This window comes from Leiobunum rupestre, chromosome 9, assembly GCF_980474605.1.
Source record: "Leiobunum rupestre chromosome 9, qqLeiRupe1.1.hap1, whole genome shotgun sequence".
NCBI classification, from domain to species: domain Eukaryota; kingdom Metazoa; phylum Arthropoda; class Arachnida; order Opiliones; family Sclerosomatidae; genus Leiobunum; species Leiobunum rupestre.
The window spans coordinates 46,457,254-46,474,103 of NC_143392.1; the positions used below are offsets into that span (position 1 = coordinate 46,457,254).

The window sequence follows — 16,850 nt, forward strand, 5'->3', positions numbered from 1 at the left end:
AAAGACAAGTGGGCCACTCTAATGAGAGATCGTAAGCAATTAGTAGGCGAGAGCATAGACACGTACGTGTCCGCTAACCTACAATAAGGAAAGAAATGCAGATTGCAACCCGACTCGTCGGAAAGTATAAAACGCATCATAGGGAATTGTGAACGGGATGACATATACGGATGAAATCATATCTACAGTTTTGAAATTGGAAACCTCTGATCGTCAATATAGAATTAGTACGATCAATCCTATCACACCCGTCGACCAATTATCTCAGCTTTTAGGAGCTCTTAAAACTAACCTTACTCCCTCAACCGTCGCTACAATCCAGCCCCAGAGTCATTCCCCTAGTACGTAAAAGCCAATTTTAACCGAGAAAAGTAGCTTCAGGCAGCAAGGTGGCGCTAGTAACTTCGTCGAGGGGGAAACAGTTTTAAGATTCCAAAAACAGTCGGAAGACAACATGGAGAAAGTAACGAAACAGCTCGCGGAAATGGCGCAGATCATGAAGCACATGCAAAACGAATTCAAGCCCCCGGGGCAAACTCCAGCGCCTGACAATAGTGGACAATTTCAAAACTATCAAGGGAATTTCCAAGGAAATCGCGCAAACGCCAACTACCGCCGCAAGGATCCAAACGGGCCCACTTGCGGATACTGCGGGCGAAGTGGACACGTGATGAGAGACTGTAGAACGAGGTTTGACGAGCATCAACAATACGGGGGAACCAATTTCTATCCTCCCCAAAACTATGGCCTTGACCGTCAAGCGCAGAGTGGAGGAAGTGGCTACTATCAGTATGCCCAACAAAACTCCCCCCTCGACCGTCAACCACCAAGCGGGGGAAATAGGCACTCTCCAGCTATAACATATCCAACGGAACGCGCGGCGGCGGTTCAGCAGGCGGCCAATTTTGCTGGTTATCCTTTTCAAACGTCGGAAAACTCTCGAGCCGGTCTCCCGTCGGGGCAGGACCGTGCTTAAACTCACCAGACTCCGACTCCAAGCTTACAAAATTAAACGTAAACCATCAAATCCCAATTTTTTTGGTACCTTTCGTTAGACTGGGAACTATTAAAACTTTGATAGATACTGGAGCCGATAGAAGCCTAATTGATGATAAGTTATTAATTGAATGCTTATTAATCCACGAAATGGAAGATTGGGATGGAATGCCTTTGGTTTCGTTTGACAATAGAGGGAGTATTCCGTGGGGAAAAATTAAATAAAAATGTACAATATTTTCCAGACCGGCCCCCGGTGTCGGTCAGTTTAGTCGTCGTACCAAATACCATTTTTCCCCTCGTATTAGGAGTCGACTGGTACAACAGAAGTCAAGTGTCCTTAATTTATACCCAGCAACAATTCCAGCTAATTCCAAGTGAGAAAATACACCCGGAACACGAACAATTTACTAGAGAAACTAAACCAAAAATTATTTTCGAGACTCAATGCCAATCTGCATCGACAAACCCATTTCGTCGCACTGAGGGAATTCCGAGGGAAATGGAAATAGAATCCGAAGACCAAAATACTTTCCAGCGAAACAGCGGATTAATTGTGTCTGCGGCGGGGTTAACTATTCCAGCCAAGTGCGCCTCTTGGGCAGAGGGGAAAATTAAAGGAGGACACTAACCCTCCACAGAAGAAGACATCTGGCTCGAACGAAGGATTGGTGGCAAACCAGGGGCGGAATTGGTTACCCCACACTGCGCTGTAAAAGCCAGTAACGGTTACATACCAATATTACTAGTCAACGTGATGCCCTTTGACATTCATATTAAAGTTGGAGAACATATTGAACAGGTTGTACAAAATCATAAAGAAGACAAGGTGGATGGGGTTCCCACGGCAGTGATTTGCGAAACACCGGGAGACGCTGTCAACCTCGAATCACTGAAAATTAATGAGAACCTAGGTCCGAAGGACCGAGAGCTGATGAGCAATCTTCTTAAAAAGTATAAAGATTGCTTTGCGTGGGGGAAATATGACGTAGGAAAAACAGGGCTAACGCAACAAAGAATCGACACTGGGAACAGTTTCCCCGTCCGTCATCGGCCGAGAAAAATGTCTCCAAAGGAGAGAGAACTGGTTGACCAGCACGTCGAGGAGATGCTAGACGCAGGCATTATCAGAGAAAGTCAAAGCCCATGGTCAAGCCCGGTACTCCTGGTAAAGAAGCCTGACGGTTCAATTCGATTCTGTGTGGATTTTCGCCTCATAAATAGGATAACTGTTCGGGATGTTTACCCTCTTCCTCGAACGGATGACGCCGTCGAAGCTCTTGGCGGTTCCAAATATTTTACGTCGTTGGATTTGGCAAACGGCTAATAGATCACGTCCTGGGACCCCTAAAATGGACGATGGCTTCCGCATTTTTCGATGATATCCTGGTTCACGCTAAAGCCTTCGAAGAGCACATGTACAGGCTAGAGTGCGTGTTACAACGACTAATGGAGGCTAATTTGAAAATGCGTCTTTGGCGCGGAAGAGATAACTTTTCTCGGTCACGAAATTAATAAGGACGGGGTAAAACCCAAGGATCTTAAGATTCAAGCGGTTAAGGAATTCCCTCGGCCTTCTTCTATCACCGTAGTTTGAGAGTTTTTAGGCCTAACCAGCTATTACCGAAGGTTTATAAAGGATTATGCGCACTCATTGAATATCCTTTAAAAAAAATCACAACCCTGGGTTTGGACTTCGTATCAAGAAAATGCTTTTGAAGAATAAAAAAATTGCCTCATTAATAGCCCAATACTCGGACAGCGATCGTGTTAACGTTGAGACCGACGCCTGTGGTTATGGACTTGGGGCGGTACTGAGTCAAACGAACAGCCAAGGAGAGACCAGAGTCATCTGTTATGCTAGCAGGCGACTTAACGATGCGGAAGCCAAGTATCACGCTTTTGAGCTTGAATGTTTGGCAGTTTTATGGATATTGGACAAGTTTCGACACTACGTTTACCTTAAAGAATTTGATGTGGTCACGGACAATAGCGCCCTGCAGTGGTTGAATACCAAGAAAGATTTACAGGTTAAATTAGCTCGCTGGGCCGTTCAGCTGAGTGAATACGATTATAAGATAATACACAGGCCAGGAAGACAGAATAAAAACGCGGACGCGCTTTCAAGAGCACCCGTAGACTCTCCAGAGATGCCAGACTCGGCGGAAGACATACCTATGTCCACAATTAAGACTATCCCAAATAGTGAATTGTCACTCGCTCAATTGAACGTTCCGAAGCTCAAGGAAATAATTTGTAAAATGCAAGATTACGGAGAAAACCATGATGATGAGACGAGACATTACAAGCTTAGAGATGGCGTGTTGCTAAGGCGAAACCGCTATAACAACAACGGGAGAAAATTCCACGTCGTTGTACCACCGACCTTTCGAAGATTAGTCTTGGATATGGCACATGATACTCTTACGGCCGGACATGTAGGGATCACTAAGACCTTCCACAAAGTAACAGAACGTTTTTGGTGGTCCAAGGCCAGGAGAGCTGTCACGTCTGTCAGATTCGTAAGGTTCCTAAAAACAAACCGTCGGGGTTGTTAAAACTTATTCCTCCCCCTTCGGAACCGTTCCAAGTAATCGGGATCGATCACATTGGACCTTTGTTACAAACCTCAAAGGGTAACAAACACGTTCTCGTGGCAACCGATTACAGGACGAAATGGACAAAAACTATGTCCGTACCGTCAACCGAAACTTCGTACGTAGTGAAATTCCTAGAAAACTTGTTCCTACGCCACGGAACACCGCAGAAGATAATTAGTGACAGAGGATCGGCTTTTACGTCGCAAGAGCTCGAGGCTAGTTTAAACTAGCTATTATCCGCCAGCCAACGGACAGGTTGAGAGGTCAAATCAAAACCTAATTAATATTATTAGCTCGTACATTGAACAATATCGTAATTGGGATCTCCTTTTACCTTACGCCACGTTCGTAGTAACACCTAATTTCAAGATACCACTAAGATGACACCGTTTGAGTTGGTTTATGGTAGAATACCCGTTTTACCGGAAGAAACTTTGTTCGAAGGAAACGAACGCGAAGACAACAACGATTATAATTATTTCCAAGAAATTGCCCGAATGCGTGAAATAGCGAGAGAAAGGATATTGGCCAGGCAAGAGGTTCAAAAGCGCAACTACGATAAGAAAAGGGATGAAGGGCCACAGTACCAGCCCGGCGATTTGGTTCTCATTCGTAACTATGCGAGAAAAAAAGGGTTGACAACAAAATTCCTCCCTCGGTACAATGGACCTTATCAGGTTCTGAAGAAAATGAGGTAAATTATAAGGTAGAGGATATTCCATGGCGGCAAACATCACGACGACATCGTGTTTTCACGGTTCATGTGGAAAAGATGAAACCATTCTGGGGTCAAGATATCGAAGAAGACGACGGCTTGAGCGATCCGGGATTGGTTAACGATTACGAGGCAGATTCCGAGCTCTCGGACGACGATAGCACGTATAGTGGTGAGACAGAAGTGTACGACTACTCCGATCCTGTCGGTGTTGGCACTGAGAACAGGACAGCCGAGGAGACGGAAATGGTTCGCGAGAAGAGGGTCCGTAGGGTGCCGGAACGATACGGCGAGAATGCCACTCATGATTAACCAGAAAAACATTTATATATTCGAAATGTCGACTTAACCTCTTGGTTTGTTTAATTGATTGTTGAATATTCTAGTTTGCTTTAATCTCTTTGTATGAAAAAAAAACGCAGATCAAAACCGGAAATGAAATGGAAAAGTATTATTATTATATACAAATAACGGAACTAACAGAGGATCGGGGTTTATAATAATAATAATAATCAGCTAGGCTAATACCCAAGGCACCACCTTAGGCCTAAGTCGTCAAGCGACTTTTGAAGCCTTTAATTCAGGTGGCCGGGTTACAATGCGTAGGAGGGTGGTGGCAAGCCCTGCATGCCACGCGATCGAGCCAACAGCTCCCTACACTAACTATTACCGTTAACCTCAAAAAGTTTTTATGGAAGGGGAAACCGAAGATCTCGGGGGAAAACCCCTTAAACCAGTGGGGAGAGAACTTGCAATCTCAACGCAGAAGGAGTTGTTCCGAGTTTTCACCCAGTGCCACAAGCTGGGATCGAACCCGGCTCCTCTTGCTGCGAGGTGAAAGTGCTAACCACTCTGCCACCCCACAATGCTTATGGTGTTAGGCGCGACCATCCTATACCTTAAAGTATCAAAGTACAGTCATCCAAATGGCGTAAATTGTATCATTCTGAAAGATAACCCATCTTTAGAGGGGGCTTTTGTCAGGAAGGGCCGAAAATGTGACGGAATATTTGTAGCCTTTGCACACATCGGTTGTACGTATCGGGTCTCGGGAAGCTCCTTTAAGGAGGAAGGAGCCAAATCATGTAAGGACTACATCAATGAATTATGGCCCGGGTGCTCGCTCAACTTTCACTATCGGGGTTGGCGAGTTAACATAAGGAAATTACAATATATGGTCAGTTTGATGTCTAGGGGATTTCATTTAAATTAAATTAGCTTAATAGATACTAGTGAAGACTCGGATTGAGGTTTGCCATGACAATGTTTAATAAAAAATTAATCATAGATAAAGTAAAACAGTTAATAATCGATTAAATCAAATTGAACACTTTTAGAAACACATACCCACACGAGTGGGGGGGGGGGGCGAGCAGTAGCTGCGCAGCTTTAGAGGGAACTTAATAATATTAACATCTTTAGTCTTATTTACATGTTTACATACATGAAAGCTAGATTACGTTAGTCCAGGTGGCGCTCATCAGGATGGCGTTAAGTTCCAACGGAGATTGGTTTGGTGACAGTGGCGCTCATCAGGATGGCGTTGAGTTCCATCAGAGATTGGTGTCGTGACGGTGGCGCGAGAAATGGACACGCGGCCACGTTGGCTACGGATCCGAAGCCGTTTCTTTTCTCGGGATAACTTCTCGGAAAAACACGCACTCCACGTCGTCGGGACTAGAACCCTAGTCCGACAAGTTGCGCGCGAACCGCGGTGTCTTAACACCCGTCTTCAATTTTATTCTCTCCACTCTCCTCGGTCGCACTTGTAAGAGCACTTCAAAATAGTTTGAGTCCAGTTTAAATATGAGTGGGGTCACGTGGTCTCTTGGAATTGCATCCTTTTTGGACCAATCAAGACCCGTGCCCCTGGGAATCCCGAGACGAATCCCTACCCACGACGTTATTTTTGGGATCGTCACCGAGGTCCGGCATCTACAAAAGGATAAATCACCACCACCCGCATTTCGCGCAATCGTTCACTTTCAAAGTTGGTTTGGCGAAAGACGCCAGCTGTCCGCCATAAAATGAAACACTTTCCACCCATTCGGGGTGACCACCATAAAAGAAAACCCTTCTCACCCATTACGGGTGAGCGTAAAATCAAAAAATAGTAATACAACAAGATTGGTAACGAGTACACAAATAAATCTAAGAAATAAACATCTGTTGGCAAAGTCGGCAAACCTCAATACGTTCTTTGTCAATTCGACAGGGGTTTTAAAACTAAAAGGGGCTTCTTCGGCAGCCCCACAGAGAAGGAGAGCGAGTTGGATAATTGGGCAACGACACACAGATGAAATGAAGGAAGGCTTGGTGGAAATGGAGGAGATCTGGCCAGTTACAACCCCCATTCCCTTTTCTGGTTATCAAGCACCATCTTGGTGTGCTTGCAAAACAAGAGCCATAAAAGAGGGGTTAAAAGCTCGGTCGTCCAGCGCACGAGCGACCCCTAGCTAAAGCTCTTTGGGAGTGTAGAAAGATTATACCAAACCTTGTTTATTAACTTCGAATTAGCCTAATCTCTCTTTAAACTTTGTATAGTAACTAGCATAGCCTTAACTGTATTTCTTTAAAATTTGTTAAAATTAGAACGTGAAAGTAGAACGCGCGTATACGAGACTCAGTTGTGATTTGAAATTTACCGCGAGCGGTCTCTCTTGAATTTTGCTTAATAAAAAAGCTTATCTTTTAAAAGTTGTCGTTAACCCTATTTTTTTCTGTTATCGAATTCTATGGTGAAGCCTAACTACTCTTTACTTAGACTCTAGTTTTTCAGTCGGCTAGAATTCACGCAAAGTAAACGCTCTCCCAATCTCCAATCTCCAATACCTTTCGTTTCGGCACATTTTGGTGCCGAAACCCGGGAAAACGAATCGCTTTATTCGAATAAAATCTCGATAAAATCATGGCTAATGATGAAGACGCAACTTCTGCCGCACCTGAAGCTCTGGCAAAGTCAATAAGAAGACGCGGTATTCTTCGCACCGCCATCACCAATCTTCTATCGAGCATCGATGGTCACCTGAGGGAAGATCCGCCGGATATTCATACACTGACCAACGATATCCGCCTGCTAGACGCTAAAGAGAAGTCTCTTAATGGACTGAATGTAGAAATAGAAAATCTTATTTCTGATGATATCGTCCTGGAGACGGACATGATGTATTCAATGACGAAATACGGAGACCCAATAGTCTTAGCTCGAGGGGATTTAAGTAGTCGACTGAAAAAGCTTACTGATACGAGACCGAAATCACCCGTGATTATCTCGCCAAATTTAACATCGACAGCTTCTTTGCAATCAACTCTACCGTTGACTTCTCTTTCGGTAACTTCACCGAGTTCCAGCGCTTCTAGTACCTCAGTCACAGTCACATCTGGGCATTCAGTATTTACGACAGCATCTCAGCTTTCTGGACAATCTGGATTAACGTCGACCACTCTTCCTGGTCAACCGATCACGTCGGTCGTCGCGCCGTTTCCGCCTTCGGGAAACTCACTTACGACACCGAACGTCACTTTCTTCGTACCACCCTCACACTCTCCGACTATGCTTCCTCAGTTTTCATCCCACCCGATTCAACTGCCACAGTCTACAACGAATCTAGTCAGCACGCCTCCTGTGTTTGTGCGACTATAGAAACTTGAAATGCAACGTTTCAACGGCAATCCGGAACAGTGGCAAGCCTTTTGGACACAATTTAACACCACAGTCCACAGTCACGCGATCGACAAATCAGTTAAGTTTAGTTACCTTTTATCCTATTTGGAAGGCGAAGCCGCTGTGTCTATAGCGGGATTGCCTCCGATAGCTCAAAACTACGACGCTGCTCTATCCATTATAGAAGAACGTTTTGGTAACCTTGGTATGATTGCCGAGAAACATATGGACATTTTAACTAGTCTAACTCCTGTTATAAGAGGTTTCGAAATCGACGCGCTTAAAAAGCTTTATACTACTTGTGAAATTCAAATTAGAAACCTCCAATCTTTGGGGGTTGTTAGTGACTCTTACGGGATATTGCTCTGCCACGTTTTAAAAGGTCTTATACCTGTTGAATTAAAAATTGAGTTTAACCGAAGGCACGACCACATGTCTTACAAAATAGATGATCTTCTAACTTTTCTGCGCAAAGAAATAAATTGTCGTGAGAGATCTTATGGTTCTCGTGCTAATAATCGCTATTCAGAGCGCAAAAATGGGTCTGATAAATCTAATCTCAGCTCACGTAACGGAAATCGAAACCGAGAAAATTTCAATTCGACCGCCTCAGAGTTGAACATCGCAGCCTCGGGATCTAGCCAGCAACAGCAAAATTACGTAAAAACCTGTTTTTACTGCGGCCAAACTACGCACAAAACCTCCGAGTGTGACAAGTTAACATTAGCCGAAAAACGAAATATCGTCAAAACTAAACAACGTTGTTTTATCTGCTTAAGAAAACATTACACTAAAGACTGCGATTCAAAATATAAAAACTGTCGAAAATGCGATAAGAAGCATCACCCGTCTCTTTGCGAAAAGCACGAATCTAAAGAAAAGGTGGAAGAGCCTGAAGACGGTATGAATCCGAAAGAAACATACAACAATCAACTGGCAGTAGCGTCTAAAGACAAACCAAATGCGATGATCTTGCTACAGACTGCCCAGGCTTGGGCCCTAAACGTCAGAACTGGTGAATGTGTGAGGGTCCGTTGTCTCCTAGATAGTGGAGGTCAGGCATCGTTCATCAATCAAGACGTTTCTCGCAAACTAAATCTTCCGGTCGTTTCCGAAGAGAGACTCAATACTCTTCCGTTCGAAGGTACAGAGCCAAAGCGTACCACTCGAAGAAAAGTCGAAGTCGAACTTCGTAATCTTCGAGATCCGGAAAAGCGCGTGACCGTCAAACTCTTCGAGTGCCCTAGAATCAGCGGTGCGGTTTTCGCCGTTCCTAGCTCGAATATCGTTTCCGAGATGTCTAAGCTCGGCCTTGATATGGCAGACATGCCATCTGAACATGGAGGTAAAAACCTCTCTTCTTCCATCGACCTCTTAATCGGATCAGACCTGTACTGGGACGTAGTGTTGGGAGAATCCGCACCCAAACGACTTACCTCATCTCTAGTGGCTCTAAACACTATCTTTGGATGGGCCATTAACGGACCTGAAGTCGTCACTGGAAAATTTATTGGTATGAATACCATCGCGATCATGAAAGTGGCTATAACGTCTAAAGAGGAAGAATCTGAAAGTATTTCCTCACAGCTCCGCGCATTCTGGGAGCTGGAGTGTTTGGGCATTATGGATAATGAATCCAAACATTCCTCTTCTAGTAAAACACGCGATAATTTCAAAAATAACGTTTCATTCAGCGACGGCCGCTACCAAGTTGCGCTTCCCTGGAAGCCCAACAAGAAGGATCTCAGAGGTAACTATGAAATTGCTAAGAAAAGAACTGTCAACCTTTTGACTAAACTTAGAACAAATCCTATACTTTTCTCTGAATACAACAATGTCATGCTTGAGCAGCTCAAATCTGAAGTAATCGAAGAAGTGCCTGTAGCTGAAGCTACTGTTGGTCCTATATACTATCTTCCTCACCGAGCGGTAATCCGCGGAACAAGCGAGGCAACTAAGCTAAGGGTTGTCTATGACGCTGGCTCACAGGTCATCGGAGTTCCCAGCCTCAATGACTGCTTAGAGGTTGGACCAAATGTAAATCCAAATCTTCTGGATGTTGTAATCCGGTTTCGGGAGAAAAAAATCGCCTTCACGGGAGATATAGAGAAGGCCTTTCTACAAATATCTCTCAAACCCGAAGACCGAGATTCTGTAAGGTTTCTGTGGATAGACATTCTCAACCCTGATGTCAATGGAGAGCTGAAAACTTACCGCAGAACTCGTGTTGCCTTTGGCGTTTCATCCAGCCCCTTTTTGCTAGGAGCTACTCTGCGTCATCATATCGAGAAGTACCAGAAAAATGAACCGGTAACCTGCGAAGCATTATACCGTGGACTCTACGTAGACGATCTAATAGGAGGAGCTGATACTCCGCAAGAAGCCTATGAAATTTCAACAAAGGCAACAAAAATGCTAGCAGATGCCTCAATGAATTTACGTAAATTCAAGACTAACTCTAAGGAGCTACGAGAACTCTGGAACCTGTCTTCATCTGTAAGAGAAAACTTGACAAACTCGAGCAACCTCAAAGTGTTGGGGCTGTCCTGGAACACTGAGACGGATAAACTGCTATTCGACTGAGAGCCTCTATTGGAATTTTTATCTAATCGCCAAAATTCGAAACGTTGGGTTTTAAAAGCTGTCGCTCGCATCTACGACCCACTCGGGTTACTTGCGCCCCATACGATTCGAGGAAAATTTCTATACCAGCAACTTTGGAAGCCTAAGCTGTCATGGGACGAAGAAATTCCAGTTAATCTAGCCACCCAGTTTTCAAAATGGTGTTCGGAACTCCGAGACCTAAGAAAAATCGCTGTCCCAAGGTTCTACTTTGAAGAATCAAAAGCTAACCAGCGCCTTTCTACTGAGCTACACATCTTTGTCGATGCCAGTGAGAAAGGATACGCCGTTGCCGCGTAATTGCGCTACGTAACTGAACAAGGAGCAGTCGGTACCACACTTGTGGCCTGTAAAACTAGAGTTTCTCCTGTAGAAAAAAAAACAGACGCTCCCTCGCTTTGAGTAAATGGGTGCCGTATTAGGAACCCGTCTTTTGAAACATCTGAAAAAACGCATTTTCTATAGAAATCTCTCAAATACAACTATGGTCCGATTCGACCATTACTCTGGATTGGATTCAAGATAAATCCACAAAATGGAGACCCTTTATCTCCAACAGGGTTCAGGAGATACTCTCTCATACCAACCCAACTCAGTGGAATCATTGCAGCGGATCTGCCTACTAGAGGTCGCTCTGTCGCTGATCTTGCCACTAATTCCTTATGGTGGCATGGACCTTATTTCCTGAGAAAAATTGAAAATCACAAACCAGAAACTGTTCGGAACCACCTCAGCAATGAAGAAAACCCTGAGCTCCAACACGAACTCAAAGCCGAGTTCAAACAAAACTTCCAAGGACTATGCGCTTATAAAAGTCAACCGGCTCCTATTCTAGACTTAAAAAGGTTCAACTCTCTTAACAAAGTATACCGAATAACTGTTTTCGCAATTCGTTTCAAGCATAATTGCACGTCTAAATCTGAAGAGAGAAAAATTGAGTCCATTACCTCTGAAGAGCTTGGAAATGCAGAAAAATATTGGGTAAAACAAGCCCAAAGGGAAAGTTTTTTACCCGAAATTCTCAGTCTACAGGAAAACAAATCTATTAACAATGAATCTAAAATAAAACTCTTGAAACCATTTATTGATGACGATGGTATATTATGTGTTGGTGGTCGCATCACTTCTTCCGATTTGACCTACCGACAACTTCACCCGTGGATACTTCCGTCTTCCCATCGGCTTTCGGTTCTAATCGTTATGAATACACACCAACGAATCCTACACGCTGGTGTCAACGATACTCTCGTGGAAGTGAGAGAGCGATACTGGGTGATTCGTGGTCGACAAATGATCAAGCACGTCATCTCGCGCTGCACCATTTGCAAACGCTTTCGAGCCGTTTCATTAGCCACCGAGATGGCTCCTTTACCTTCCTTTCGAACCACTCCTGCCAAACCCTTCACCATGTGCGGGTTGGACTTCGCAGGGCCACTCTATACCAAAAAACAGGACAAGTGCTACATTGCACTTTTTACTTGCGCCGTAACCCGCGCGGTTTATCTCGAGGTGGTCTCAGACATGTCAGCGGATAAATTCCTGCTCGCTTTTCGTCGCTTTATTGCTCGTCGGGGAATTCCCAGTCGGATTTTCTCGGACAACGCAAAGTCTTTTAAACGAGCTGACGCCGACCTAAAAGCCCTATTCAAGAACCTGAAGTGCCCAGAAGTACTCGAATACTTCGGCAGTCATCACATTTCTTGGAACTACATCGTTGAACGCGCCCCCTGGTGGGGTGGTTTCTGGGAGCGGTTAGTTCGCTCTGTCAAGGAATGTCTGCGCAGAGTACTAGGACAATCCCACCTTACGTTTGAGGAAATAACTACGCTGATTGCTGAAGCTGAAGCTTTAATCAATTCAAGGCCAGAGATAAGGGAGGCGATCTACCGATAAGGGGGCACCTGCGGGCGGGGGAAACGGGGGTGAAACGGGCCCCTATAGGGGCCCCCTTTTTGCGTACATTTTCGACAGGTCAAAAGGTCAACAAATTATAAGGTTTTATTATTGCTCCCAATCGCTAGAAATTGGCTTTTTTTCCCATTCACTATAAATCGCAGCAGTTTGCCCCCGAATTAGTTTTATCTCTCCGAAATAATTTATGTACCCAAAATTGGACCGCCAGTTTATTATTCTTTTTAGGGGGATCTCTATGGGCGTTTAACATTACAATAAAGCTAAAGGGTCCAGTTTGGGGTACATTTGGTCCGAAATGGGGTACATAGGGGCGAAAATGGTGACTTTGGTTGTTTTTAGGGCACATTGGGTCCATTTTTGGGTACATCCGAATTTCAATTGGAAAAACGAAGAGCCGTAATTTGTTCCACCCATCCCTAAACTCCTTAAATTTATTGCTATAATTTATTTATCGCTGGCGAACCCTAGAATATAATTAATAAGGACAAGTTATTTAAATTTAATTTAGAACTTTTGTTTACATGATTACGACTAATCCGATATATAATCCGTTTAAATCGTAATTTATCTATATAATTGTAATTAATTCGACATTTTAAAGGGTTGAAACGAACTACCTTCTGCAACTTGTATAAATAATTTAATTAAAAGTTCTAACTCACGTATTTGTAGTGTCTAGCCGCAGTATCGTCTGACATACGAGGGACAGCGACAGTGGACCCAGGAACGTTATCTACACAGCTTCGGTTAGACATGATGCTCGAGAAACGGTTTGTAGTGTACTGCCGATGGATGACGGGGGTGAATGTCTTATATATATATAGCGATAATAATTTGATGACTAACGGGAGAGGCGGGGGTAGAACTTTCCATACCGGAAGTTATCTTTAAACTAAATTTATCAATAAACCAAAAAACGGATTTAAACTTTATATATTTTATAAAAAAGCAAATGGCATACAAATTATTAAAATAAGCAAATAACTAAAATAAACAAATGACTAAAATATACAAAAAGAAATATTGACAAATAACTAATATATAGAAAGGAATTATTTACAAATGAAAAATACAAACGAGAAATGAAAAAAATATATACAATAATTAGAGGCTGTCGATGAGTAGTTGTTGGAGCATGTCGTGGAACAGCCCCTCTGTGTCGTATACAGCTTGGGACTGCTCCTCGCTGTCGGTGTACGCGAGACACGCTCCTACCGTCCATCGACACAACTCGCTTATTTCGAGCGAAAGTCTAAAAAAAGGTGTGGAGGTTTGTATGACGTAAATTAAATCGTCTGAAATAACTTAAAATTACCTTTGAGCGAAGGCCACGACTTCGAGACTGGGTTGGTGGTCTGCTCCCATGAGGTTCCTTTTTAGAAAAAAAGACTAAGCAACACGGCGTTTTTTGTAAAAAAAAATATATGCGTACGTTATAAGCGAGTCGCTAGGTGGGAATAACCGGAGCCTAGGGTCAATTTGGTCTAAGTCGACCGGCTCTACGGGGATTACATCCGGATATGGGGTGTCTAATAATAGAATTAAATAAAAAAAGAGACAAGGTATAAGATAAAGAATTTATTTATTTTTTTATAAGAAAACACGGTTATGGAAAATGAGATCTAATAAAACCCGCAGGGTTTGCAGGTCGCTGTCGAGCTGAACCGCCGACATCGCCAATGACGGGGAGGTCGTCACCGTCAGGAACGCCCGGGCCTCAAAGAGGGCCGAAACGTCTCTGATGAGACTAAAATATATATTTTAAAATACGGAATATATTATTATCAATATTTGGGTATAAATTCAAGCTTACCCATCCCCGTCAATGACGAAACCAGGTCCGGCGGTAGGGATTACGTCGGCGGGTCGCTGGAATTGCGGGTCCGGATAACATCCTTCACCCTCCGAAGAAGAGCGACTCCAGCTACCCGCTTCAGCAGCGGCCTCTAAACCCTGCGGGTTGAACAGGTGTTCACCCTCTTGCACTAAGGCGAAGCTGAAAGTATATATATTATTATTAAAAACCCCAGCCAAAATCGAAAAAGGGTTTATTTGGGGGGAAATATCAAAATAATATTTAGAGATCACCGAACTAAAAAACTCACATGTCGACGTCCTCATCCGAGAACAGAGGCGATGGACTTCTGGATGCCATGATAGCAGAGTTGTGATGTCTTAAGGATCCAGTTCCAGGGTTTTTATACCAAAAGGACCCCCATACCCACTTTGAGGGGGACCCACCATACGTAGGGGCCATTTGGGATGTAAAAACAAAAATCTATGAGAATCCCTCGTAGTTTAAACTGAAATAGTTAAAAGGATTTATTCCACATAGTTTATGGGGCTCCATAAAAGTCTACGCGCAACAACATTCATTTATAACCATTTTTCGACAAAACGTTTGTCACCAAAAAATATCTAACACTTTGAGACGTCTTTTTTAAAAAGTTTTTGAGTATATAACTCTTTTACCATGACCAGCCTTCGACGCTTAAAAACAGCTGTGAAAACAATCGCTTTTTATAAACATTTCGGTGCGTAAAAAAAGCACACTATTTTAACAATACCCGATTTGACGCGTCATGTTAAATTCAGGAGTCGCGCGTGGATCAAACTTAATTTGCATCGTAAAAAAGGTTAGGGTTGACACAAAAAAAGAGCCCCTAAACCATTTTCCCTTCAAAGAAAAAGACCGTAGGGGCCCACATCGTTCAATTAAGACTCGAGCGGCGTGGGCCCAAAGGATTCCACACTAAGGGTTTGGTGTCTAATAAAACAGCGGCTCGTAAAAAAATTTGGGGGCCGCTCGGAAAACAAGAAGGGCACCGTCAAAAAGTGTTTTTCGTATATTCACCCCAGTTTTGTCAAAATAGTCAAAAGAGTTTTCTGCGTTTCTTTTGAAAAACAACATGTGTCAGCGATAAAAGGATGAACCGCCAGAGGCCTCCCTTTTTAATTTTTTTATGGTTAGCCACTGCCTCTCGCTATCAAACAACTCTCTATTTTTTTATATGAGAGTTTCGTCTGATTTGAGAAGCGTACTATATTTAGCCAAATTAATTGAGAACTTGGGCCAAGTAACCTGAGAATTTGGTCAAGTTAAGTCCTATATCAGTTATATAAAACCTGAAATTATTTATTTTTTTTGCATTCTAATTTAAACATCACTTTAAAAACCTTATGCAAGTCAGAATAGTTGTGTAGAGTACTAATAACGTAGATAAATATTTAGTGGTTCAGTTATGTGTAGGGAAGCTTGTTTGAAGATAAGTTTAAAATTAATTTGGAAAAAAAACTTGAGCTTTTTAAATATATGATACAGGGTGGATACCAAAATTTCAAAATAAAATTTAATAAAAAGCTTGCTAAATGAAATTTTTTCACTTCCTAACAAAATCAATAGGTGAACACAGACTTAAAAAGATAATTTTCAACTATAGTTAACGGTAACTTCCCTTAAATTTCAAACTGAAAACACTAAAGTTTCATGCAATCAAATAACTTGGACTTTTGAAAAATTTTCACTAAGAATCATCACATTAAATGGGAGCTACTCTGCATCGTAAAATTAAAAACTCAAGCAATTTTTTTGCCCAAATTCATTTTTAACTTATCTTAAAACACGCTTCCCTAAGTCTGACTAGCTCTGTAGGTTAATAATAAAATAGCTAAATATTTTTTGGGGGTCAATAATTTTGATTCTGAGTGAAATATTTGCATATATTACAGTATTAGTTGAAAAAATTTCATTTATGTCCATTTTAAATTTTTTGTTGTATCGCATTATAATATTTTTTGCCGCGTAAAAGAAAAATAATTTTTGTAATATATCATCTTATAAAATGTTTTGTAAAAAATAAATATTTTTATTATCTTATAAATCAGACTCGTTATTTCTCCTTGCTCGCGTCATTTTTGTTTTTAGATTACGTAATTAATAGTTCATTGGTGCATAATAACGTAGAAAATGTTTTGGGTTCATTTGACCTGATGAAAACTTTTCATATGGTAAAGTTACTGGACTGAACTTTGACTTTTGAAAATTTTTCACTCAGAATCATCACATTAAATGGGAGCTACTCTGTATCGTAAAATTAAAAACTCAAGCAATTTTTTTTCCCCAAATTCATTTTTAACTTATCTTAAAACACGCTTCCCTAAGTCTGACTAGCTCTGTAGGTTAATAATAAAATAGCTAAATATTTTTTGGGAGTCAATAATTTTGATTCTGAGTGAAATATTTGCATATATTACAGTATTAGTTTGGCTAATTAATTTTTTTTTCATCTGCTACCTTACTCAATGGGTGAACATAGAATAACAAAGGTAATTTTCCACT

The 16,850-nt window shown here is 42.2% G+C and overlaps 2 protein-coding genes across 2 annotated transcripts; both read left to right on the top strand.

Moving 5' to 3' along the window:
• Window positions 1-7,963: 7,963 nt before the first annotated feature.
• On the top strand, window positions 7,964-10,558 carry LOC149928546 (uncharacterized). The gene has a single exon (XM_090157911.1). It carries the CDS (start codon window positions 7,964-7,966, stop codon window positions 10,556-10,558), a length of 2,595 nt encoding a protein of 864 aa, XP_090014037.1.
• A 445-nt stretch (window positions 10,559-11,003) lies between these two features.
• On the top strand, window positions 11,004-12,490 carry LOC149928547 (uncharacterized). Its single transcript, XM_090157912.1, has 2 exons — window positions 11,004-11,012; window positions 11,063-12,490. Exons 1-2 carry the CDS (start codon window positions 11,004-11,006, stop codon window positions 12,488-12,490), a joined length of 1,437 nt encoding a protein of 478 aa, XP_090014038.1.
• Window positions 12,491-16,850: the final 4,360 nt, after the last annotated feature.